The 27,705-nt window shown below is 45.9% G+C and overlaps 1 protein-coding gene across 1 annotated transcript in view; it reads left to right on the forward strand.

Annotated features, from left to right (window-relative positions):
- WDFY4 (WDFY family member 4) overlaps positions 1-27,705 on the forward strand; it is a 303,041-nt gene that overhangs the window by 81,088 nt on the left and 194,248 nt on the right. The window contains exons 13-20 of the mRNA XM_024254223.3: positions 764-857; positions 14,110-14,324; positions 15,362-15,456; positions 16,398-16,632; positions 17,067-17,143; positions 18,261-18,482; positions 19,594-19,772; positions 26,197-26,428. Of these exons, the coding sequence (XP_024109991.3) occupies positions 764-857; positions 14,110-14,324; positions 15,362-15,456; positions 16,398-16,632; positions 17,067-17,143; positions 18,261-18,482; positions 19,594-19,772; positions 26,197-26,428 (1,349 nt within the window). The remainder of the gene's footprint in view (positions 1-763; positions 858-14,109; positions 14,325-15,361; positions 15,457-16,397; positions 16,633-17,066; positions 17,144-18,260; positions 18,483-19,593; positions 19,773-26,196; positions 26,429-27,705) is intronic.

A 27,705-nucleotide genomic window follows, 5' to 3' on the forward strand; every position in this document is an offset into this window, starting at 1 on the left:
GAAAGAATGGGGAAACCAAACAAAGAAAATCCCAGGGGATTTCCTCCATGCTCTGTGACCTGTAGAACCTCCTTTCCTGCTCCTCAGACAAGAAACAGAGGACTTCTCTTGGAGCTCTTTCCATCATGTCTACACCTTGTGCACAGTTGCGAGTTTTAGGCTACCCGTGAGTTCACACCAGGGGATGCTGCAGAGGGGAAGCCCAGGAAGCTCATTGCCAGTTCATAGTGCTTGAGTTTGGTTTCCTTCTCTGCTACCATTTACTTTCCAGAGTCCTCCAAGAGCTGCTCCATGAGTTCTAAGTGTTTCAGTTGCATTTAGTATTCAGGGGGTGGGACACAGCTGAGTGTGCTTACACCATTTTGAAGGGACCCAGAAGCCCGTGTGTGTGTGTGTGTGTGTGTGTGTGAGTGTGTTTGTGTGTTCAATATGAAACCAGCTTCTCAATCTCCCACGTATCCAGAGGGAAGGGAAGAAAACCAGGGAACTAACTTCACTGAGCATCAACTATGGGTCAGGCACTGTGCCTTGGAGCACAAAAGCATTCTTCTATGACTGTAGGGGGAAAGTGTGGTACTGTCAATGCCTTTTAGAGTTGGAGGAAATTAGGCTTGATGGAGTAGTTCAATGTCATCTAGGTAATAAGTGGTAGACAGGATGTGTACCACGATCTGTCTTAGAAAGAAAGATCCAGGAAGCTCAGTGAAAATAGAAAGAAACTGGAAGGTCCATGTCTCATGTCTGGCTCTCCCTCTCTCTGCAGGATGGACGAGGGGGATGCTGCAATCATGCATCCCGGGGTCGTGTGCATCATGGTGAGGCTGCTGCCTCGGTTGTACCATGAAGATCACCCACAGGTACCTGGTGTTGAATATGTGTGTTTTGTCATCTTCACATAACTGATCTCTCAAATGCCTTTTGACCCAAGACACCTTTTTTCCTTTTGTCTGTGTCTTCAGTGCCCTGCCTTAGCAGAGCTCCCCATGGGAAACACCTATAGTGGGAAAGTACCAGGGTGTCCTGGACACTTGACTGAGTTGTGCCCACCCTTGCAAGGCCATCCAAAACAGATCACTTCTGTTAACAAAGCTACCTTCTAAGAACAACAGCCAAACAAAAAAACAACTGAAAATAATTGAACCATCATAAGGCAAGTCCCAGGTGCTAAACTCAGCACCTGGCGTTGGTGGGAAGTCCTCTGCTCCCTGGCATGTTTGTCTCTCTCCTGGATGCTGGCTGAGATCCTGGCCCTGTGCTCTGTGCAGCTCATGCACAGCTAGCAAGATGAGCATAGACAATGTCCACAGAGCCTGCCTCTATGATGGGGATGAGGAGGTAGTGACAGTGCAGACAGACTAAATAAATGAGCTCACAAATGAATATGTAATTATGAATTGTGACAAGTGATATTACAGGGAAAAAACAGGGTGCTGAGGGAGAAGAATGAGAATGGAGGCAGGAACAGATCTCATTAAATCTAATTTAGATAAAGGGTTGGAGGTCAGGGACGCCGTCTCTAGATGGTGACATGTAAGCAGAGCCCTGAAGGGTGAGTAGCTAGTATGAACTTGGTGGGAAGGGGCCTGCTGTTGGTGGCTAGGGCAGGAGCAAATTGGAAGAGCCAGGAGCAAGGGCTCCCTGGTCAGGCAATGATGGGGATAATGGGGCATGCAGGCTTCTGGGAGCCTTGCCAATATAAATGATAACAAGAAACCTCTCTCATGTGAGTGGAGGGTGACACGATCAGATTTTGCATGAAAAACATTGCATTGGCTGCTTGGTGGAGAATGGACAGGGAATGAGGGTTGAGGGGAAGAGGCAAGGGGCAAGAGTTAGGAGGCTCTGCCTGCAGTCCATGTGATGTGTGGTGATAGCTGGATTAGGGTGGTGTCTGTGGGAAGGTGTGAAGAAAGGAATTAAGAGACCTGTTCGGAGGCAGAATCACAGGCTTCCAAGAAGAGGAGGCTACAGGTAATGGGGAGACAAAGAGCCAAGGCGACTCTCAAGTGTCTGTCCCGGCAGAACTAACAGCCTCATTGTGGGAAGGAAAACTGGTATGGGTGAGGGCATGGAGTAACAGAACAAGATGAAGTTGGAGTCAGCAGTCTCAAGATAAAGAACAAATACCTTAGAAGTTCCAAGAAAGAGCCAGGCAGAGTTGAGGAAGGCCTGGGAAATGCATCACTTTAGGTTTATCAGCAGCCAAGGAAAGAGGATTCATTGGCTTGAGCAGCTACTCTGTCCCAGGCTGATGCTTGGCCCTTTCTTGGCTTATTTATTCCTCTTGCAGTTTTGTCGAGGGCATCACTGCCTGTATTTTAACCAATGGAGAAATGTGAGTTCAGACAATGCACATGACTCTCAAGGATGCCCAGCTGTGGACCTGGTATTGAACGTGGCCTTACCTTGGGTCAGGACTCCTGGTCTTCCCTATACATAGAAGTGGCTTCTGGAGGATGAATAGTGGGACCTGGCACTCCCAGGAAGCAATAAGGGGTCCAGCTTTGCTTTGTCCAGGAGTTCAGAAGGAGGCAACATGTTTGGGGAAGAAATTGCTACTAGTTGGCGTTATTAGTCACAGCCTAAAAATGACAGTGACCTCATAAAAATATTGCAAGTCCTCTGAGATTAGTGAGAAAAGTGGAGTGGCGGAGCAGAAGCTCTGGGACAACAACTGTTTAGAGGAAAGGAAATCTGTAGTGTTTGGCACAGGAGTTAAGAAAAGGCCTGACCCAGTTTCATGTCTCCACATCCCTTCCTTGGGGAATGGACTTCTTGTTCCTGCTCCTGTTCCCCTGCTGGAGAGTGATGGGGAAGTGCTGTGAAGCCAATGGCAGAGATACACATAACAGTGAGATTTGGGAAAGGGGTAGGCTGGTATAAACTGGGATAGGAAGTTAACAATATCCATGTCATTTCTCATGGTTCTGTGGGTCAGGGATTCAGAAGGGCACAACAGGCATGGCCTGTCTGCTCCACATGGTGCTGGTGGGGTTGAACCTCCCAGGATGACTTCTTCAGCTGTGGCACCTCAGCAAGGCTGGCTCCCTGGCAAGGGGCTCCTAAGCTGGCTTAGTTGAGTGGCATACCTGGGGCCTTGGTTGAAGCTGTCAGTGGGATCCTGGGGTCTCCTTTACATAGCCCTCTCCATCTGGCCTCTGCCTGTGTCCCTCCAGGCAGACTCTTCAGCAGGGCACACAGCGGCTCCTGGCCCCCAAAGGCACAAAAGCAGAAGCTGCCAGGACTGCCAAGGGCTTAGGCCCAGGAAAAGCCAGCTTTGGTCAAAGTTAGTCAGGGGCTCGGCTTAGACTTAGTGGGAGGCGACATAAGCCTCCTCTTCTGTGAGGGGTGACAGGTGTGTGTAGGTGAGAGATGCCTGTGGGGAAATATCTTTAAAGATCAGCAGCTGTCATTACCTTACTCATCTAACAAATGGGTAAAAACATTTGACCCTTAAATCCCATCTTGTAGCCCGTGAACTACTTGGAGTCTGGGATCTTACATTCTCTGGCTTGGTATTTAAGCCAGGACCTACCTGGGACAACATGGAGACTATTACATGTTAGAGATCACCTCTGTGCCAGGAATGCTATTTCTCCAATTTTCACAGCAACCTTTTGAAGTCCATGAGATGCTTCCCATTCTGCAGGTACTTGGGGCTCAGGAAAGTTGTTTGGCTTTCTAAGATTGTGGTGATGGTGAGGGGAAGATCTGGAACACCTCTGGCCCAAGCTTAAGATATGTTGGATGAATGGGTCCCTGATCTTTGCAGCTCTCACAGAATGCAGGGTCATGCATTCTGGGCATGGCACACCTTTCCAGGTACAACAGCCTTATCATGAGGGCATCTGGCTTCCTTAGCTGTATTTCATACAATGCATTGTACTGCAGTTGGAAAGACACAGCCAGGGGTCTGGGTGGTCTTAGCAGTCAAACAGTTGCTGATGGATACATTCTGCAAAAATCCACTGCGGCCTCTTACAGGCCTGGAAACTCCATGGATGAGCCTCAGTTTTAGATGAATTCCCTGAGTCATCACATCACCATATGGGGAAGAACCTCTGCTCTTTGCTTATCCTATGACGGTAATTGGACAAATGAAGTATGCAAATGATAATTCCATTTGGAGCGAGTTACTTTTTCTATATTCAGGTCACAATAAGTAATTCAGGAAAAGTCTAATTCTCCCTCACTGTCTCTCAAATATGCAAATGAAATGTAGTGCATTTTCTCCAGTATTTTCTGCAGATGCCAAATCAGCAGCTATTAAAGTTGGATAATTACAGTAATTAATTTCTGAAAGGGAGTGGGGGAAACCTCACAACAACAGATAGAATAGTGAATCAAATGAGAAACGAGACCACAGAAGAAAATGCTGAAACAAAACTGCAGGCCTCCGCAGGTTTTGGTGTAGGAAATGGAGCAGAGAGTTTCAGTAGATGGCAGTGTTACTAGCAAGATGGAAAGTATGTTTCCTGTCATCTTCCTTTAGGTCAGCTTGGTAGTTCCTAATACTCCCTACATCCATGCCTGCTTTACATTATTCACTTGCTCTCTCTCCCCTATGGATGAGAAATTGGTGGCTTTCCAAGGTGCACATGTCATCTTGGAGGCCACGACTTAACCTTATGGGTGTTCTCTTCTAGTTTATTTCCAGTGATGGCCATGTTACATTTGTTCTGTGGTTCTTTCGTTCTGGAGGTTCTTTTCCCCTCCAAAGTGCTAGTTCTACGAGCCGCTTTTGGAAACAGATATTCCAGCTGTTTTTCTGCTTCTGGCATCATCATCAATATTAGAAATTGGGTGGCTGGCTTTTTACTATGCACAATGCAAAAATGGAGTCCAGCTCAGTTCTTTTGGAGCTGAGTTTGCCCCAGAAAATAGTAACTAATTGGGAAAAAAGATACTTTCCCTTTCTAGCAGGCTTAGCAGCCATGAGGGTCTGTCATAAGAGATGTGGCCGTGGGCTAGAGCTCTGATCAGTATTGGAAGGACTTTCCAGTCCCAAATGCCATTCCACTTCCTTGAGGGCTACGGCTTCTAATCAGGTCTTAACTGAGGATGTTTGCTGTGCACCAGACAATCACAATGCAGAGAGTGGAAAGCCAGGTCTACTTTAGCAGAGGTTGGAGCCAGACTGTGTAGCTGACCATGTGATATGTTTGCTTTTGTGAATAATTACCGAACACCTACTATGTGCCTTTGGGGATTCAGAGACAAACGTCACAGGATCTGTAATCTGGGTTTGAGGATGGGAGGCAGAGAAGTGTAGAAAACAGCAAAACAACATCCTGATGGCTATAACAGAGGTTTGTCCACAAGGCCTTGGGACACAGGAGAGGGAAAGACTCAGAGAGGTAGAACACCCGAGCTAGGCTTTAAAGGAAAGGGATGTTTATGCCAAATCAGGTAGAAGAGGAAGGAAAGAGAAGCTCAGACACAGAAAGAAGCACAAAGATGCCTATTTGGGGACTCTGAATAGTTAAGCTGGGCTAGAATAGAACACATGGATGAAAAGGCTAAAATAGAACACATGAATGGAACATATGGATGAGTGGGGCTAGAAAGGTCACTTGAAGCCACATTGTGGAGGACCTTGAATGCTGAGCTAAGAGAATTCAACTTTATTGGGTTGCCATTCATCGACATCACTGTCAATGTCATCATTGTCATTATCACTGTGTTTACTGAACACTTACCATAGAGGGCAGACTTCAGGCTCTGAAAACAGCAGATTGTGGTCAAGTCTCAGCTGGGTCACCAATCAGTCACAGAGCCTTGGGAAAATTATTTAACCTCTTTGATTCTTAACTTCCTTTGTGCAGTGTGGGGATAATGTCATCTTCTTTGAAATATTGTGAGGATTACATGGAGCAATGCATGGAGCTTAGCATGGTGAGCAGAACATGCACAGGGACATAGGAAGGAAGCACTCGCTAAATGGTACAGCTACTATCATCAGTTGCTAAAAGCTTTACAAGCATTTTATCATTTAATCATTATAATAACCATGCAAGGTGGATATCAGTAGACCCATTTTGCAGATAAGGAATTGAAACTCGCAGGAATTAAGCGGCAGAGTCAACATTGCTGCAATAGTGAGTGTATGTGCCTGACCTGAGGACTGGACCTCCTGCTGCCCACCAAGTTGCCTTTCTCATAGGGAAGTGGGCGGTTACAGAAAGGCAATGGCACAGTCAGGCCAGGACATTAGAGAGAATATTGTCATCCTCAGTCTGCATCTCGAGTCATTTTTGGGTGAATTCCAGAGATCTAAAGGCTGCAGTGAAGACACTCTGCCATGGAAGCCTTTATGTATGTATCTATCAACTCATTTATGCCTAAATTTAGAAAGGGTGCCATTTTCTGAAATTAGTCTGTATTTCAAACACTGAACTAATTGTATGAGTTTCAAATAACTAAAATATTGACAGCACTAATAGCCCTGGATAGCATTACATAAGGGCAGGCTATTTGAAAAGAGCCATTTCCACCAACAAGGAAATTGGTAAAGTAGGACTCTTGCTTTGTTAAATTATAACACATTAGACATTCCAAATACATTCAAAATCTGTTTCCTATGCTCTTTCCCACTGAGCCCCTTACACAAAGTATTTCCATTATTCCTCAGTGGAAAATCTCAGGTTCTGGTCAAAATCCAGGTGACTTCTCACAGTAGTCTCTTAAAAAGAGCAAATAGGGCCAGGTATGGTGGCTCATGCCTGTAATTTCAGCACTTTGGGAGTCCAAGGCAGGAGGATTGTTAGAAGCCAGGAGTTTGAAACCAGCTTAGACAACATAGCAAACTCCATCTCTACAAAAAATTTTAAAAAATCAGCCAGGCATGGTGGTGTGCACCTGTAGTCCCAGCTACTTGGAAGGGTGAAACAGGAGGATTGCTTGAGCCCAGGAGGTTGATGCTGCAGTGAGTGAGCCATGATCATGCCATTGAACTCCAGCCTGGGTGACAGAGTGAGACCTTGTCTCAAAAAAAACCTAAAAACTAAAAACTAAAAAAGCAAACAGACATAATCTCACACGGAGAAGAAGGGTTGTGGAATGATGGTGTAAGTTAAAGTCAGATGGATTCAGCCCTGGCCTAATTATCAGCTGACCTTGATAATGTTCCTTTTCCATGACATACATAGGCTACCTTGTTTCTCTGTATCTCAATTTCAACTACTCAGATTTGGCCTGGATCACAGAGATCACAGACTCAACATCTTGGGCCCAGAGAGGTAATGAACATGCATAAGTGAAGCCAGGTGAATACAGTAGTCGGTGGAGCTTGTGGCCAAAGGAGAGCACTTGCTCTTCCAAAGGTGTCTACATTTAATTAAGGGGACATGAAACAGAGACAGAAGCCCACCCAAATGAAGCCCACCAAATGAAACACTTCTCTAGGCCATCAACTTATGACCCATATCAGATACTAAATTCCAGCTTTTTATAATCAGTGCATGATGCAATATCAAAATCATGAGCCTTGGAGTAAGGCTTGTGTTGGCATGTCAGAGCTGCCACCCATTAGCTATGTGGCCTGAGGAGACTGACGGAACCCTTTTAAGTCTCAGTGTTCTCATCTGCAAAATGGGTGTGATGATATTTTCCCATTGAGAGAAGTAGAAGAGAGCATAGTTGTAAAGTCCTTAGTACAGTTCCTGCCCTGTGTATGTGTGCATCAGAGGCTGGCTCCCCATGCCCGCTCCCTTCCCTTCTAGCTCTGACAGTCTGTGTTCTGGGTCATGGTATATAAAATTCTGAAACTATTAAGTAGAAGGTAATACATTTTAGATATATTTCCAACTGACATTACACTATTGATAAATTAATAACAGGAAGTTGATATTGAACTGTATGTTAATATATCTGCTCATGAGTCAGAAGACTCAGTACTTTCTCTGGCTGGTTCTGCACTTTATCGGTGATCTAAGAGAAGCTGAGTGTAGCTGGCTTAAGGCAGGGAGGGGCAGTTAGTCATCAGATGTTAAAATGGGGAGGAGAAGGGTTCCTATCAGCTTGAGCAAGGGATCAGAATCCATGGGATCAAAATTCAGCAGAGACAATGAGGCCTGTGCCATGTCTGAATGCATGTCTATGCTGGGTGGGGAAGGACAGAAGAGTGTAAGTCCTAGCGGTTTTAGGGCAAGGTCAGTAATAGTCCCAAGTGAAGTGAGAACATCATATAATGAATTTCACCTTTTGGGGGTGGGTGAGCTTAGCATCCAGCTGGGTGGGCAGGCTCTGAGCTGGGGCACAGACTTGTCCACTTCCAGGACCCCCAGAAAGTCAGGACCAAGCTGGGAGGTCCCGGGCAGGCAGGCTCTCTACAGATGGGGACCTTCTAGAGCAACAAGCCCTACTTCCATGCTGGGGACCACATTGGGGACTGTTGTACCAGGGCCTGGAGTGGGTGTTAGGATACTGATTTGGATTAGGCTGGGCCTGGGACCAGAGCTTAGAATGGGGACAAAAAATTGGAGGGTAGTCCTATCATCTGGAGCATCTTGTGGAGGCAGCTTCAGAGACTTGGGGGCTTCTCAGATCAGCTGCAGCAGAAGTGGGTGAATCTCCAAGCAGTTCTCAAGAGCAAGGTCAGTGCTCGGTCTTCAGGCTTCCCAGCCCTCCAGGACTGGCAATCTGAGGAGTTCAGGGCTCCATGCACAGTGTTTGCCATGCTCCGTGTGCTGGCATGGGGCAGGGTATGGCCAGCAGCACAGCGAGCCCCTTTGCAGGGCACCCGAGGGCCCGAATGTTGCAACTCTGCCTCATGACCCTCCAACCTTTTGAAAGGCTCTGCTTACTCTCACCTGCCCCACCTTCACATGTGCTGTTTTCTTTCCCTGAAAGCCCATTTTCCTCACCTGCCTAGCTCTCTCTTCATTATCCTTCAACACTTCATTGGCACATCACTCTTTCTGACTATCTGTCAGCCCTCTGGGTTAGGCGTGCCTATTGTGTTTTAGAGTAGCCTGTTCTTACTGGGCGGCTATTCTGTCTAATGTCTAAGGCAAAGATGGGCACTAGGGAAACCAAGGTGAAGAGTCACGGGTCGAGCAGCCACCGATGGTGTTGTGGGGGTGGGAGAGGAGAAGAGAGAGAGAGAGAGAGAAAGAACTATCCATAGTGTGGAATTTAACATGATTGAAGTATGGACAGTGCTGGTTGGGAAAGTCAGAAAAAGTTTCTTGGATGAAGGGACACGTGACTTGTCTCTTGAGTAATAAGCAGGAGCTCAGCAAAGGGATGGGATTGGAAAGGACATTCCCAGCTTCAGGCATTATTGGAAAAGGGCATGGTGTTTAGCAGAAGCTGAGACTGTCACTACGGCTGCAGTACACAGGGGACAAAAGTGGAAGATAGGAAGAAAAATGGGAAAGAGAGAAATATGCTGTAGATGTGAGATCCTGGACTTCTGTTTACAGGACGAATTGCCAATCATCTGCATGTAACTTGGAAAGGAAACGGAAAGTTTGGAGCAGGCACCCACCCACCCACACGGTTACAGATCTGCTTAATTACGTTGAGGAAGCCAGGCCCTTTACATATGGATTCTGCTGGTTCCATGGGGGTTGGAATCTCTTACACCTAAACCACGATCATAAACTCCCAAGCCTACCAGGCCATATGGGCACCGTGAAGCAGCATATCAGGCTGAGGGACCATGGCAAAATGGAAAGTTCATGCTCATATAAAGAGAGACATAATTCTAAGTAGGCAGTGGTAAAAGCCGTAACTTGTCAAGTAAAGATCATCTGTAGGCCCCATTTATTGCTGGCATTTCACTTACAGTCTTTGATAAAGAGCTGAAGTCACTTAAAGTCTATCATCTCTCTTCAAAATCATGAAGAAGAGGACATTTTGACCAAATTGGAACAAATGATTAATCCAAGTTTGAGTAGCTCAGTAAAGTCCCTAGTGCTTTCAGAGTGTCTGGGGCAGCAGGCACTGGGCCTCTCTGGTGGTTTTCGTTTCTGTGTGAGGACAACTTGGTTCATATGCAGAAGATGCACATATCTTGAAATGCTGAACCCAACACCCATGCCTCTTTAGGGGACCCATTGCTCCAGGACCCAGCCCTCACTGGGCTTTGGGGACCATATTAATCTGGACCAAGAGAGAAAGTGGGGAACAGAGAGACAGCGATACATAAGAATGAACATCCACAGCCGGACAGCGTGGACTTAAAGGCTAGACCGTTAAGTGGAGAATGCAGAAAATTCCTTAAGGCTGCCCCGCAAATCACTCTGTGCTAATTTGCCTTGCGGGCCCAGCCCACTGGCCAGCCTGGTGACCCTGTGCTCTTACCACTGAGTCCTAATTGCACCTCCATCCCGTCTCCTGCGTTGGAAGTAATATGCGTTAGGAAAATCAATCCATTTGTAGGGGGAGAAACCACACTGGTTTCCTGCTACTGCTCATATTTTCACTAAAACCCCATTTTACTGGAACTAACATTGAAAAAAACAGCACATTTTATTCAAAACAAGGCAATATTGGTATTGACAGAGCTGCAGTGATAATGAGGACGATCAATTTTCTCTCCTCCATTATGGGGTATTGAACAATTTTGGAGTAAACTTGTGGCATCATTAGACAAGATCAGCATTTATCCCTTTTGAAAACTTTCTGTTTTTCTTTTTTGCATATTTAGATTTTAAGTATTCCTGCTATGGTAGGGGGAAAGAAGCAAAACCAAAACAAACCAAAACAAACCCAGAAGTCCCCAAAGCAATAAGTGAAGTGCTGGTAGTAAAAACTGGAGATCGTAGACATTTCTTTTTAAGTCTTTTGAATGATACATTGTGATGTTATTTTTGCCTTTTGGTTCATACAGACTGCATCCCAACTCTCACCCTAAATTGAAATAATGCATTTACCAAATAAAATAATCCAAGTTTTGGGAGATGAGATATTCAAGGCAAGAGGGTGGATGTTACTTTTCTGTTTTGAGAAGAGAAGCAGGGGCTGGGCTTGGGTGGATGAAGGAAGAGAGAGTTGGAGCCTCAGAAAAAAGACCTGGGGAAGAGAGTCAAGGACTTCGGGTGGATTTCCATGGGGAAGAGTGAAAGTGATGGAATAGTTCAGAGCGAATTAGATTTGGCATTTCTGCTTTCAGTTTCTGATCCTTGTTGGGCTACACATGTCCATCTGCCAGTTCAGGCTGGCTGTGCAGATGCCACATTCTGGGGAAGGGGACCCTGTCTTCCAGGCAAGACCTCTCCTCCACATCAGTGATATCATGTGCTCAGGAAAACAGCAACGCTGGCAAATGGTCACATTTCAGAATGGCAAAATGCAGCCTGGGAAGGATGTCCTCCTGGAAAGTTAATCTAATGTAGTTTTATCCCCCTTCCCTCAATGCTCACCTTTTAAACCAGAAATGTTATTGAAGATGTCTTAGAGATGGGGATTTCTCTGAATGCCATCAGTGTGAGGCAAGAGCTACAGGGCCCATGTGTTTGGAAGGCAGGCGGCAGGCTGTGACAGGGGCCTGGGTGAGCCATCCAATTTTTAAAACAATCTAGAAATTGTTGATGAACAGTGTAAATATCTTGCTTAGTACATTTTAATCCTTGAAACATATGTGCTACAAAACTGTGTTAGCTACATATGGAAGAACACTATCTTAATTATTTCTGTCACTTAGTGCTAGCAACATACTCGACCGTTTTTAGACAGGGAACCCCTCGAATGACTGCCCGCGTGGAGAGGAGATGGTGGAATGAGGTGGACTCTGAGCAAGAGGTTCGGGGTCAGTCAGGTTCTAACCTTATCATGTGCTCTTGGCAATTTCCTTCTCTGGGCTCAGCTTCTCCATCTGTAAAATGGGTATGATAATAGTGCCTCCCTCACAGGCTTCTCACAGTGAATGCATAATCCATACATGTTAAAATGCTTAGAAAAGGGCCTGCTGCAGCCTAAATACCCAGGAAATATTCTCATCCCAGGATAAAATTTGGCCCTCACAGTAGATGCCAGGCCTTGAGTCCCTTCTAACTTCAAGAGCCTTGTGAAATGTGTGAGAGGCTGCAGGGACTGCCCCATCCGCTGTGCTCAGATGTTGTAAATTCTCTGCTGGAGCATGTCTCAAACTGTGCTGGGACAATGTGTCTGCCCACCTGTCTCACCTTTAATCTGTGAATCCCTTGAAAGCAAGGACAGTGTCTTATTCATCTTTAAATGCCTAGAGCTTTATCCAGAAGATGATGTTGAGAGCCACTTCATTCTTGTTTGAGAAAGAATAGGAAGAGAGGAAGCAGGGAGGACTCCAAGAAAGCTCTTACTGGGTGGTGTAACAGGTGGTCTGCGATGTGAAGAGACCAGACCCTAGTCCTCCTTAGAGAGAGATTATTCAGGTAGTGCATTCACAGCTTCTCCTGGCTTCACTTTGGTGGTCTAGACCTCATTTACATGGCCGTTGATCTCCTTTCTTGAAACTACAAACTGCGGCAAAGGTATAAAACATGTAAAGAATGCCGGTGCCTCAGGTCGGGTTCCCTGGGAGTGGAGCCTGAGACAGGGGTCCAGGTATGTGGGATTTGTTGAGGGAAGGACTCAGGAGAGAAGGAGAGTGAGGGAAGCCAGGCAGGGAAGGAGCTGAAGGAGGATGCGCTCACAGCAAAGTCTTGTCTCAGCCGGAGCCCCTGGGATTCTGAGGCATGAATTGCACAACATAGTCCCAAGGGCACTGGCCTCATTGGCTCCAGCCTGGAGTATGTGTGTGTGTGCACACAGGCATGTATGGTGCATGTGCATGTGTGTATGGACACATGTGCATGTGTATGTAGGTAGGGGGCATGTAAGTGTGTGTGTGTATGTGTATTTGGGTGGGTAGGCCTCCATGGCCCCTGGGCAGGGCAGCTCTTACCTAGTGGAGGGCAGTTCTGCAGAGAAGGGGAAGCCGTGGCAGGTATACCTCTCATCTGGAGAAGGAGATCTGCATGGAGCACAATAGCATCCACTAGGACAAGGAAAATTCCGTTAAGATCTAACCCGTATCCCTCTTACTTGATACAACATCTTATCCAGCAACAAAAGAGAGTGTGGACAGTCCTAAGAGTTTTTGTAAAGGAACATCCCACCCAATCCAAACCCTTTATCCAGCCTGGGAAGGATAATTCCAAAGATTTATCTTTTTACAATGAAAGAATGATTGTAAAAGCAATGTGTGGTATTGGGCTCAAATATTTACTGAGCCCGGTCTATGCACTCTTTTCTATGTGCTTCAAAGGACATAAGCAGAGGGACGTATCTAGAAACCTAGTTCAGGGTAAGATAAGAGCACAGCTGTTCATGTGGCAGCATGTGCTTAGGACTGAGGGACAGGCACAGGATGATGGGAGGGTGGGCGGAGGGAGATGGCACCCAGGGGATGAGAGTGGCTTCAGCAAACACTTCTCCCCAGAGACTTTAGTTGGCCTGCAGACTTTGAGTGTGGTTTGAGATGTCTGTGGTGGGCCCTGTGTCTGTCAAGGCAGAGTGTGTATGTTTGGTAAGTGGTACTTCTTTTAGGCTTGTACTCCCAGGCAGATTCCACCTTTTACGCCGGGGGTGCGAACTCCAACACAGAAACGGTTAGGGGAGTAAAGCCAAGCTGGGGGGATGTTGTACCCCTGGAGGGCGCAGCTCCCACCCAGCACCAGCCACCTTCCCCCTGCAGAGGTGCAAGCCAGCAGGGCCAGATCGTCCCATCTTTTGAGAGAGGCCACAAGTCTGGATTTTTATGTGACGTCTTCAGACTTTTCAATGCTGGCAGTTAATTCAGAAACTGCTGAAATATTGTGTGGGCCAAACACAGCACGTCTAAGGGGCAGACGCAGCCTCCTGCCTGCTGGCATGTGGCCTCCATCTTTAGCCATTGACCTCTCCCCACACTGACCTGGGCAGCTTGTGTCCTGCCAGAGGCTGCCTCGCACAGACTTGCCCCCGCAGGTGAGGAGGGCACTGGAAGAACCCTGAGACAGGTGTGGGTGTAGTGGGGATGGGGTATGGTGGGTGCAGTCTCCTTGTTCCACAACTCACCCCAGGCCAAGTTGGAGCCTATCAAAGCTGCTCACAAGGTGTTCTGCCCTGGAGGGCTCACAGCTTGCTTTGGTCACCTCTTAGCTTTCCGAGGAGATCCAGTGCTCCCTGGCCAGTCACATCCAGTCCCTGGTGAAGTCGGAGAAGAACCGCCAGGTCATGTGCGAGGCGGGCATGCTTGGGACCCTCATGGCCTCCTGCCACAGGGCCCTGGCCACCAGCGGCAGCCCGCTCCACTCACGCCTCATCAGGATCTTTGAGAAGCTCGCTTCCCAGGCCATTGAACCGGATGTGCTAAGGTACCACATGCTGCATATTCAGTGCCGCCAAGCTGAGCAGCCATGTCCTTTGCAGGGCAGGGGTTGCACAATGGGCAGTGGAGAGACTGCAGAGACAGATGCAAGGCACGGCTCTGTCCTGGTATTCAAGGCTGGAAGTCCATGGCTGAGCCTTGGGTCTGTGCCAGGCAGTGTGCTGGTGCCCACAAAGCAGACATAGCCCCCTTTCATGGAGCACGTGGGGGCTGGAGGGGGCTCCGAGGAAGTGGAGCTGCATTCTGAGGCCTGTGGGGTTCTCTAGACAAAGAGAGGAGGGAACTGGGCCTGGAAGGCTCTGCCGGGAGGGGTGGGGCTGGGAGGGCCTGACTATGTCTTGTAGGGAGTTGGACAGTAAGCACGTAGGGACTGCAGACACGGAGGGGGATGGGGCAGAACCCACCTGGATCCTGCAGGGGGCTTTCCTGCTGTCAGCCTCTGCATGAAGCCACATTCCTGGAAAGCCATGGCAGGGAGAGAAAGTGCAAAGGTGCACAGGGTGGGAGGCAGGGAGCAGACGTAGAAGACAAGAGAGCAGAGGGAAGGGAAGCTACTGGGGAGGGCAGGAGTCTCCTATGCCGTCTGGAGTGCCGAGGGCCATGCACAGGGCGGGGGGCCCTGCTGCTTATACACAGGAGCAAGTGTAGAGGCCGCACAGACAGCCTTTCAGCCAGCAGACATGGGACCCAGGGGCGGGCACGACAGCTGCCAGAGGAGGCTGCTGGTTATAGTGCTGCATGGGAAATTCCATTAGAAACTTATAAACAGTTACAACAAATTTACTTTGTGACATTATTTTTTGTTATGACATCTATCTTGAGGCTCCTAAACTTACCACCTCTCTGGTCTGGTCTGGCTGGCAGGGCAGACACCCTGTCTCCACATTGCTTTCAGAAAGGGTGTTCCAGTGGGGCTGGGAGGTCAGGGAGCTCCCGGCATCTAGGACGGTGGTCAGGATAAAGTTGGGGAACACTGTTGCTAGTAAAATGTCTTCATTTGGTCCTCTTGTATGTTATGTTCAGACAGTTTCTAGGTCTTGGAATTCCCTCACCTCTGTCGGCCACAACAAAAATCCCTGATTCATCTCATGCACACAGAGGCAACCCTGGGTGCTCAGGTGAGGACGGCGGCAAGAACAGGGCAGGTTAATGGGAATTAAAAGATGATAGGCATTCCTGCTGAGGGATCCTTTACAACAGGTGGGAAAGCAAACAGGTTTAAACATGGTTTTGTCTTCTGCTCAATGGAGCAACTGAGGAAAAAGCAAAGAAACTCCTGGTCTCTGGAGAAAGACCATATCCCGATGGAGAAACATGACCCCCCACCCAGACATATAAGACAGATGATCCCTTTGGGTTCTAGATCACGGAAGCAGAGACAGAGTTTCCTTCATGACAGCAGTACCTGGCGCTGCACTAGACAGAGGTGTGCAGGGAAGGCTTCTGTACAGCTCACAGCTCAAGGGCATGTCAGAGCCTTGGAGGCCCAAGATGCAGGTGGTACCCCTGTGTCAGGCCTAGTACCTGGGGAATGTTGGCCAGGGGACCAGCTTAAAGAAAAGAAAGTCGTGGACACCTTGAATGTAAGATCACATAAGACCTTAAGGAAACAGGCAGGCCCAGTGGAGAAGCAAGGCTGCGGGATCAGGCTTGGGGCTGACAGCTGTGGTGGGAGCCCGGAGCTTTCAAGGAGAGGCTGCTGTGAAGGAAAGTGTGGGCTTTCTGAGCAGACACAAAGCTCCTGTGAGTAACTCCAATGGAGCAAGCCAGAGACAGAGATGGCAGCAGTAGAATGTGCTGTGCTGGAAAAGGGATCTGTGCTGGAATGAAAGAAAAGTTTCTAGAAGGAGCAGGTTAGCAACACCGTTCCTTGTTATCAGACTCAGCAGGGGGCCCGGGCTGGGGGCCAGGGAGCCACCCTCGCTGGTGCTTAGGAAGTACCTGGTGACTGTGCAGAACTCTCTTTCTGGGCTGTGGCGGATACTTTGGGGTTATTGTCAGAAGCAGGACAGAAATGCTTTGAGCAGAGACACATCTCTTCTCTTGCTTGCTGCCCTAGGGTCACAGACTGCACAGGGCTCGGCTGAGGGGCCCTGGCCAGCTGCCCCAGATGCTGGCCTGCACCCTGGAATCACACAGGCCCCACAGCCCTTGGGGGAATCCCAGGATTCAACTACTGCCCTTCAGACGGCGCTGAGCCTCATCTCCATGACCTCCCCACGCAACCTGCAGCCTCAGAGGGCGGCCCTGGCCCCATCGTTTGTGGAATTTGACATGTCCGTGGAAGGTTATGGGTATGACAGGCTCTCACATATTTAAAATGCACTTTATTAATTTTGCAGTGCCTCTGATGAATTATAATATTGATTGCAAACTTGTAGTTCCCATTGAATCTCACCACTCAGCAGAGGAAAATGTCTGGGTCATGGACACCTGCCTACTCAGTGGCCTCCCAGGGGCTGTGTCCCCAGCTATGGAAGGCTTAGACCCTCTTTTCCCTGGTGTGGCTGCATTCTGGAACACCCTCCCATCCTGCCTGCAGTGCAATTCCTTCCCTTAGGCATCCTACCAGCACCAGCTGCAGTCCGTCCTTGGGACCTTATGGTCTAAGGAGGGTTACAGTGCCGGCAGGAGGGTAGAGCGGGAAGATGTCATGGCCCAGACTAGCTGTATCAGTGCAAGAGATTGGCTTGCAGTCCAATGATCTGAGACAATTTTCTATTTCCAGCTGTTTGTTTATTCCGACCCTGTCCACAGTTATGGGAACCAGCACTGAGTACTCTGTCTCTGGAGGAATTGGGACAGGTAGGTGTTTTTTCCCAGGTGGTTTAGCTCTCCATCTCTTCCCAAGTATGAGTCTTCAGATAGCCTTGATTGCAGATTTTTACTTGGTGTTTCAATAAAGTGTGAGCTGTGCTGGGCATGGTGGCTCACACCTGTAATACTGCAATTTGGGAGACCAAGACGGGAGGATTGTTTGAGGCCAGGAGTTCCAGGCTGCAGTGAACTATGATTGAACCACTGCATTCCAACCTGGGCTACAGTGTAAGACCCAGTTTCAAAAAAAGGAAAGCAAACATGAGTCTTGCCTTTGGTCCTGAGTATCTGCAGATGCGTTGTTCTTCAACTTTGCTACTCTTTTAGAGCAAGGTATTCTGTTCATTGTGCATCCTAAGGGTCCAGCCCATAGCTAAGGACTCAACTGACATTGAAAAATTGGCTCATTTTGCTGGTGACTGATGTAGGCTGAGATGGACACATTACCCACCTTAGATCTCTCTCTAGAGAGAAGTATGAGTTGGGCTGATGGCCGTTGAGAACAGAGCAATCTTTGGCAAGTGGCTCCTGTGCACAGCACTGCACTCAGCTGAAAACACACTGAGTGGGACAGTGCAAGTGCCTGATGCTGCCTGAGCCACACACTCTGTTAGGAGAATTGGGTTTGGGGTTTCTATGGGATCATGGGTGCTGGGGAGCCATTGCTTTCATGACGTTTTTCCATGCAAGTTGGCACCAAGTCTGAGGACACAGCAGCTGATCCTGCCTGTTCTGTGAGGACAATGGACCCGTCTGTATTGCCAATCCTGTTATGTGATGGGAGGGCACATGGCATTCCTAGACTGGTGCCCTTTCCTATCCAAGGTTCAGCTGAGCTAGGCCAAGGTCCTCTGCCCTACAGAGCACACTACCTGGCTATAGATCAGCTGACCAGGAGCCCACATGTGACGGACCTCAGGGAGATCGAGGTCTTCTCTGCTCCCTTGGCAAGGCAGCATGCCATAATGGGGAGGAGACAACTGGTGATTAGGCAAGGCACCCAGTAGGTGCTGCACCCGGACTAAATCAGCACCACAGTGAATCTGAACACACTTGCTCAGCAGGGCAGAACAAAGCCTGAGGGCATGCCTGTGTTCCCACCCAGGTGCCACCAGACCGTTCCCTCCTCCTGGAGGTCTGACCTTCTCCTGCTGGTTCCTGATCAGCCGGCATGGAGCTGCCACTGAGGGCCACCCGCTGCGCTTCCTGACGTTGGTGCGCCACCTGGCCAGGACTGAGCAGCCCTTTGTTTGCTTCTCTGTCAGCCTCTGCCCAGACGACCTCTCCTTGGTTGTTTCTACAGAAGAGAAGGAGTTTCAGCCTCTGGGTAAGGTGTTGGGATCCAAAGCCAGTTTCATCCACATGTGGGGGAAATGGGGCTAAGTCCGAAGCTCTCAACACAGGTGTGGTTAGAAACCTGGTGACCTTCTGTTTCTCCTCATCCTTTGAAATTGCTCCCTTGGGTTCCACACCTGGTGAAAGGTCTATAGTATTTGTTGTGATTCACTGTGGCCTGGGCTCTAGGCTTGTAAGTGTCAGGCAGATGAGGCTCCAGCCCTTGGCACAGCTTCAGAGATGATGCTCAGTGGCTTTCCAGAAACTTCGCCCTGGCAGAACAGTCACAATGGGACCCAGGGCTTTGCCTCGCTGGGACACAGGCTGCATCCTCTCCTGAGTGAGGTTTGTGAAGAACACACACAATTTAGCTGGAGCTGAAGCAGCTACAGACATATAGACACTCCCACATATGCTCAACCCCAAACCCAGAAGGCTGGCCCATGCTTGGCATGGCACCCAGGGCCACCCCTCCTTTGGCAGTGCTAGAGGCCAGCCCTGGCTCTGCCCTTTGTAGCCCAGCGTTGTTCTCCAGGCTCATTTGCCTGAGATGTCAAGTCCAGTGGATTCTGGCCACTTGTTCTTCTCCTGTGTCCTGAGAGTGTCAGTGTTTCATAGGGAAAAACACTGGGAGGCCCTATGAAACAGTGGGAGCGGCTGACACCCTTGTTCACAGCACAACTGCCTATCCAACTCTCTGGGACTCGGCCTGCAATGGAGTCTCTGTGGAGGTAGTCTGCCTTGGGGTAGACCTGAAGCCTGGCTTCTGGGTTTGAATCCTGGCTGTATGACCTTGGGCAAGTCACCCAACCTCTCTGTGCCTCAGGATGGTAAATTGGGCATGTGTGAGTGAGCGCCTACCTCACAGGGCTGTGAACATGACATGAGTTGATATTTGTAACATGCTTAAAACTGGCACAAAGGAAGAGCTCAAAGAATGACTGCTGCTATTGCTGCTGCTGGTGTCATTTTTCATGAGAGGAGGGGCTAGGGCTCCATGGTACAAGGCCCAGTGGTTGACGTCCCCCTTTGCCCTCCCCATTCTCCTGAGTTCCTGCAGTGTAACACCACAGGTGAGACTCAGTGTTCATGCTGTCTTCCAGATGTCATGGAACCTGAGGATGACTCCGAGCCTTCTGCAGGATGCCAGCTTCAGGTCAGGTGTGGCCAGCTCCTGACTTGTGGTCAGTGGCATCACTTGGCTGTGGTTGTCACTAAGGAAATGAAAAGGCATTGTACAGTTTCCACCTGTCTGGACGGACAGGTCATTGGCTCCGCCAAGGTGAGATGGCTTCTCCAAGCTGCACTTGTCCCACAACCATATCTCCTGCTACTACCCTGAAGTGGCCTCGGTTTCATTCTATGTTTTTGTCGTTGTTGTTTGTTTGTTTGTTTATTACTGGTAGGGTTGGCATCTAATGAAGTCTGCCTTACTGTTCAGGAAAATTGGCTGAGCTCAGACATGAAAAGGACATCTTTAGAAAATGCATTGAAGGTCACACAACCAGGGCAGAAGGCAAGATGTGCATCCAGATCTCTAAGAATAGTCATGTTCATGAAAATAGAAAACTCCAGAATGAACAAAGCAAAGCTTCTCATTTTGAGGGGCAAACTCCTCAGGGAGGTCTGCGCAGGGCCTAAGGTATGACTTTTCCAAGAAGCTCCCAGGTGAGGCCAACGCAGCTCATCTTTACACCACACAGAGGAGCAGGGCACTAGAGTGTGCAGACACTAACACGTGTCGTCGGATTTAGAGCAAGAACCATGAGGAAGGTAATGGAATGCAAATGTATAGCTGGAATGCAAATGTATGGCTGTCATTTAGAGACACCCCAGGTACAAGAGAAAGCTGGGAAAAGGTGGAGCTGGCAGGCGCCAGCAGCCATTGTCAGAGAAGAGAGGGCCCAGAGGACCACAGAAGGCAGGTACGGCTGGATTTTCACACAAGTTCCAGGGAGAGCATCCCAACCTGGCTGCATTTTAAAATCACCTGCAAAGGCTTTTTAAAGTTCTCTTGCACAGGCTGCACCCAGAATAATTACATCAGAATCTCCCTGGGTCAGGTAATTTGACAATTTACTAATGTTTATAAAATTTTCTAGGTGATTCTAATATGCAGCCAGAATGGAGAACCTTACATACACAGGGTTTCTGGATTCCCCCAAATGCCATAGTGTTCCTCCCCTGAACTTGCCCAGTTGTGACCACCAGTAATATCTCCAGACACTGCCAAATATCCCCTGGGGGTCAAAGTTGTTCCAGGTTAAGAGTCATTAGATGAGAACAAATTCTTAGTCCCAAATTCTGTGGGACACATATAGGTGAATTTGATACCATGTGCTGGTAAAGTTCTGTTATCAAAAAAAGGCAGTGATGACCAAACATGCATATATATATATATATATATATATATATATATATTTTTTTTTTTTTTTTGAGATGGAATTTCGCTCTTGTCGCCCAGGCTGGACTGCAATGGTGCGATCTCAGCTCTCTACAAACTCTGCCTCCAGGGTTCAAGCGATTCTCCTTTCTCAACCTCCTGACTAGGTGGGATTACAAGCGCCCGCCACCATGCCCACTAATTTTTGTATTTTTAGTAGAGATGGGGTTTCACCAGGCTGGCCAGGCTGGTCTCAAACTCTTGACCTCAGGCGATCTGCCTGCCTTGCCCTCCCAAAGTGCTGGGATTACAGGTGTGAGCCACCGTGCCTGGCCGACCAGAAAGATTTTGATAGGGGCATTGAAAAAACAGGTCCTTCAAAACATAGTTAACCTTTTCTCCAATTATTAACAATATCAGTCCTCCCTCCTTCCCTTTCTCTCTTTCTTCTTTTCCTCATTAAATATTTATTGAGCACCTGTTATATGTTAGCTAATATTTTAGGTGTTAAGAATTGTTTATGCCTATAAGCTAAAGACCTCCAGGAACATACATATAGTATAAGGTGCTAAGAATTGTTTTAGGTTCTAAGAATTGTTTATGCTTATAAGCCAAAGACCTCCAGGAACATACATACAGTATGAAATAAAAATTAGATTTAAACTGACTATAGCGAGAGATTCCCTATCCCATGGGGTAGTAAGGAGTTAGGAGTGGCTTGTTACAGAAACTAGGTTTATTTTAGGTGATTTTTAAGAGGGTTTAAAGAAGTGGAGGTCTGTCTGTTCTGAATTGGGTGCTGCTGGAAAGAGGTGCAATTTGGTGACTGCGAATGTTAATAACTTTTATCCGGAAGGTAGAGACACAGAACAGGGCTGGACTTGTCATTAGAGAGGAAGCAGAAGTCCCTCACATTAGTTGGGATGGGATGTGTGGTGTCTTTTGTGGTTGCAATATCTTTATTTTTATCTGTTTAGGCTCAATTACTGAGTTCACTTGTTCTTGTCTTCTTTCACAGAATATGTTGATGTTTTGTGAAATACTTCATATACCTTGAGGCATGTCTTATTGATGTTTGTACCTTCCTTGAACTTGGCACAGGGGCTGACACACAGTGAGCATAGAATAAACACTTGATTAACTGAATTGAATGTGCAGCCACAGGAGGAACATGACTGGCTGATAGTGTGGTTGGGTGAAGCGGTACAGGCATTAACATCCTCCCTGCGGGACCTGCTAAGCCTAGGGCCATCAACAGGGAGGCCAGGAGTGGTGTGTTGCTATATGGAGTGGCCAAAGCCAAGACTGACAGAGTGCACTTTCCAAAATAATCTCAACAAGTTGGGTCAGGACCAGCAAGTGAAACTCAACCGGGATAAACATAAAGGCCTGTGTTTTGATGCAAACATCTGTTGGAGAAGAGTAAGATGTGAGAACTTCAGCTTAATTTGACTAGTTTAACAGCCCTTCTCAAAATGCTGAGCCTTTGTTTTTATTGCCAAAGGAAACTTAGATAAATTTGGAAAGATATGGAGCATTTTAATAGTTTGAATTGGGCAAAATGATTTGGGAATGATATGAGACATTAGACATTTATTAGTCAACCTGAATGGGGCAGTGTGCATACACTGGGAATTTGGAAGAGAAGAGCAAGGTTGGTTGGAGGGGTGAGTGGTGCTTCAGTGTGGGAGAGAGAGGAGGACTCTGTGCCTGCGAGAACAGAGAGAGAAGAGAGCACAGAAAATCATACTCCTGGCAAGCCTTGGTGGCTGAACAGTTGGTTTGTTTTTATTTGCAAATCTCACTTAATTGGTAGGGTGAAAAAGAATATTTCTGAAATTATGTAAACTCTCATTTAGAAAAATACAGTCATCCCTCAGTTTCCTCAGGGGATTGGCTCCAGGACCCTTCCTGGATACCAAACTGCATGGATACTCAAGTCCCTTAAATAAAATAGTGTAGTATTTGCAAATAACAGATGCATACCCTCCTGCATGCTTAACTAAGCTCTAGATGATTTATAAAACCTAATACAATGTGAATGCTACATAAATAGTTGTCATATTGTATTTTTTATTTGTATTTTTTATTTTTATATCACTATTTCTTATTGTTCTTTTTCCTGAATATTTTTGATCCAAAGTTGGTTGAATCCAAGGATATGGAACCCCCAGATATGCAGGGCCAATTGTACATATTTATAAACATATACTTATATATAGCGATTTTATGATAATTATAAGAATAATATAAATGCATTTTGAAATAGCTCAAAAATAGAGAAAAGAAGATTAGCTACCCTCCTGCTACTTTATCATATTTTGTAATTTCAGTTTTATCCCTTTGAAAAAATAGTGTGGCCTTGAAGTATAGAAAATCTTGTATACTACTTAGTTCATTTAACCTCTCATTTAACCTAATACTTAGGCTATATGGTATAGCTTATTGCTCCTAGGCTACAAACCTAGACAGCATGTTGCTATACTGAATACTGTAGGCAACTGTAACGCAGTGGTATTTGTGTATCTAAACACTCTAAACATGGAAAAAGTACAGTAAAAATATGATATTATTATCTGATGGACCACCATTGCATATGTGCTCTGACACTGACTTGGAACATTGTAATGTGGCACACAGCAATATATGGAAGTATACTTGGAAATTCATCCAAACTTTTGCCTGTAGCCACAGTTCATTCTTTTTTATTTCTGAGTAGTATTTCAAGGTATGGATGTGCCATAGTTTGTTTAGTCATTTATCCATTGAAGGACATCTGGGATATTTCAGGTTTTGGCTATTACAAATAAAGCTTTGTGAGCATTTGTGTACAGGTTTTTGTGAGAGTTTAAATCTTCATTTATCTGGGATGAATTCCAAGAGTTCAATTGCTGGTTTCTATGGTAATTGAATGTTTAATTTTATAAGAAACTGCCAAACTATTTCAAAAATGATTGTATCATTTGACATTTCCGCTAACAATGAATGAGTGAGGCAGTTTTTCTGCACTTAGCGTTGTCACTATTTTTATATTAGCCATTATGATAGTTGTGTAGTAATATCTCACTGTGTTTTTAGTTTGTATTTCCTTAATGGCTAATGAGGTTGAACATCATCTTTTCATGTGCTTATTTGCCATCTGTATATTCTCCTCAGTGATGTCCATCCATATTTTCTGCCCATTTTCTAATTGCATTGTTTGCTTTTTTTTTTTTTTTTTTTTTTTTTGGGATGGAGTCTCACTCTGTTGGCAGGCTGGAGTGAAGTGGTGCAATCTCGGCTCACTGCAACCTCTGCCTCCCGGGTTCAAGCGATTCTTCTGCTTCAGAATCCAGAGTAGCTGGGACTACAGGTGCCCACCACCACGCCTAGCTAATTTTTGTATTTTTAGTAGAGATGGGTTTTCACTATGTTGGCCAGGATGGTCTCGATCTCCTGACCTCATGATCTGCACACCTCAGCCTCCCAAAGTGCTGGGATTACAGGCATGAGCCACCACACCCGGTTGCATTGTTTACTTTTTTAAATCGTTGAGTTTTTTTTTTTTTTTTTTTTTTGAGACGGAGTCTCGCTCTGTCGCCCAGGCTGGAGTGCAGTGGCCCGATCTCGGCTCACTATAAGCTCCGCCTCCTGGGTTCACGCCATTCTCCTGCCTCAGCCTCCCCAGTAGCTGGGACTACAGGCGCCCACCACCATGCCTGGCTAATTTTTGTTGTGTTTTTTAGTAGAGATAGGGTTTCACCATGTTAGCCAGGATGGTCTCAATCTCCTGACCTCGTGATCCGCCTGCCTCGGCCTCCCAAAGTGCTGGGATTACAGGCGTGAGCAACTGCACCTGGCCTTAAACTGTTGAGTTTTAAGGGTTTTAGGGTTTTAAAATATATACATGTATGTGTGTGTGTGTCTATATATATACATATATATTCTAGGCACTAGTCCTTTGTTAGATATGTGATTTGCAATAATTCCTCCTAGTCTGTAGCATGTCTTTTAATCCTCTTTCACATGGGTAAAGTTTCTGGTTTTGCTGAAGTATAATTCATTAGTTTTTCCTTATATGACTCATGTTTTGGTGTCGTTTGAGAATATTTTGCCTAGTCCTACATCCTGAAGATATTCTCCTATTTTTTTCCCTAAAAATTTTCTAGTTTTACATTTTACACTTGAGTTTGCAATCAATTATGAATTAATTTTTGTATAAGGTGTAAGGTTTAAGTTCATTTCTTTGCCTGTGGATGTTCAATTGCTCCAGTACCATTTGTTGAAGAGTCTATCATTTCTCAATTGAATTGCTTTTGCATCTTTGTCAAAAATCAGGTGAGCGTTCTTATACAAGCTTATTTCTGGGTTCTCTATTCTGTTCCATTGATCTATGTGATTATCTTTATACCAATGTCACACTATATTGATTTTATAGCTATATAATAAGTCATTATTAGAGTAGTTCCTCCCCCAACTTAATTCTTCTTTTTCAGAGTTGTTTAAGCTATTCTAGGACCTGTGCCTTCCCATATACATTTTAGAATTAGCTTGTTTGTGTCTACAAAAAACCTTGCTGGAATTCTGATAGTCTACAAAAAACCTTTCTGGAATTGCATTATACTTACTGATCAACTCGAGGGGAAATAACATCTTTACTATAGTGAACCTTTCTATCCATGAACCTGGTATGTTTCTCCATTTATATATGTTGTCTTTGACTTTTTCCGTCATCACTTAGGAATTTTCAGTATACAGATCCTCTACGCGTCTTACTAAGTATTTCATTTTCTTGTGCATAATTGTAAGTGGTATTGTGTTTAATTTTAGTTTCTGTTTGTTTATTGTTAGCCTACACAAATAAAATTGATTTTTGTGTATTGATCATATATCCTGTGACCTTGCTGAATTCACTTATTATTTCTAGGATATTAAAAAAAATTCCTTGGAACTTTCTACATGGACATGATAGAAACAGTTTTATTTCTTACTTTCCACTCTGTATGTATGTAATTATTGTTCATACATAAAACTTTATTAATTTGCCAATACTAGACATTCAGGTTCTTAGTAGAATGACTGAGATAAAGGTGTACATTTTTCTGTTTCTTAATATTTTTTATCAAATTTACTTTCAAAAGGACAGTATCAGTTTTTTACTCCACATTTAATAACTTGTTTTGCTGCATACTTCTGAGATTTGAGAATTATATTTTAGTTTTTTAGATAAAATACATTTTTACTATGAGATGAGAATAAGATGCATCACGTTATATCATTTTGAATTTACTTGATTAACTCTGAGATCAAACACTACTCACTCTTGTCCTTTTTATTTTAACAGATGTTATACATCCAGTCTCTACCAGGGCCTTTCCTTTCTATGGATCCATCCGCATTTGTGGATGTTTATGGATATATTGCTACCCCTCGAGTCTGGAAACAAAAGTCTTCATTAATCTGGCGTCTTGGCCCCACATACCTCTTTGAAGAATCCATTTCAATGGAAACTCTGGAAGTTATTAACAAACTTGGCCCAAGATATTGTGGTAACTTCCAAGCTGTGCATGTCCAAGGTATGGAATGTTTTGATTTACAATGTTCTTGCTGATATTAGTTTTAAAATGGACATCCAGTTATTTATAGCATATTTGCAGAGAATAAGCTCAGTGTTAAAGTCAGTCATTAGGGAGGACCTCTGTAATTGTATCATTATATATTTACAACCCAAGAGAAAATGTCACAGAAAAGGAAATGACAATATCTTTAGATTTCAACTCCAAAGCCCTAATGGGGAAGAGGTGGGTTGGGCAATACCATCAGTAAAGAAAGAGAGAAGAGAAGGAGATAAATAAGTTACATTGCTTTTAATGAAGAAGCTTTTTAACAAAAGTATACTGTTGTCTTCAATTATTAAACATGCAGACAAAACATCCACATTTTCATTATTGATTGTTGTTATTCAAGCAGGCAGCATTGTTCTCTGTGCTCCATCAAGTCAAGGGGTCAGCTCCCATCTGCAATGAATGATAAATGAATCTATGTCAGCGGCCTGTATGTGCTGAAGGGCGATTGAGTGCTCTTGAGCATTTCTGTTTCCAGGCCCATGATGTCTTTGAATTTCATTTCCTGTGGCAAATGGCACTGGCCAGAGCAATGGGACGAGATCAGGTCTAGAGCCAAAGTCTTACCAATTCTATATTCATGCCACCCTTCTCTACTAGCACATTAGGTATCATTGACTTAGAGACCAGTATGTTAATTCAAACTGGGGTGTTTGCCATGGCTGTGCAGCTCATTAAAAATTAGACATTTCAGCTCAGCCTATTTCAGGTCAGGTTTCTTGTCACTTAACAGTTTGGTTTTAGGGAATGAGGTTATATACTTGACAGATGTTTTAAGCTCTGGTAGTTTCGCACCTGGAGTGCATCTATTTCATGGTAAGACAAATCTTAGGAGAGTTCGCCGCAGTTTTCTTTCTTCTTCTTCTCCTTCTCCTTCTCCTTCTCCTTCTCCTTCTCCTTCTCCTTCTTCTTCTTCTTCTTCTTCTTCTCTCACTCTGTCACCCAGACTGGAGTGCAATGGCACGATCTGGGCTCACTGCAACCTCTGCCTCCCCGGTTCAAGCCATTCTCCTGCCTCAGCCTCCCAAGTAGCTGGGACTACGGGCATGTGCCACCATGCCCAGCTGATTTTTTTACTTTTAGTAGAGACGAGATTTCACCATGTTGGCTAGGCTGGTCTTGAAATCCTGACCTCAAGTGATCTGCCTGTCTTGGCCTCCCAAAGTGCTGGGATTACAGGCATGAGCCACCATGCCCAGCCCATGGTTTTCTATAAGCATCAGAGAAGA

Source organism: Pongo abelii, chromosome 8 (assembly GCF_028885655.2).
Source record: "Pongo abelii isolate AG06213 chromosome 8, NHGRI_mPonAbe1-v2.0_pri, whole genome shotgun sequence".
Lineage (NCBI taxonomy): Eukaryota > Metazoa > Chordata > Mammalia > Primates > Hominidae > Pongo > Pongo abelii.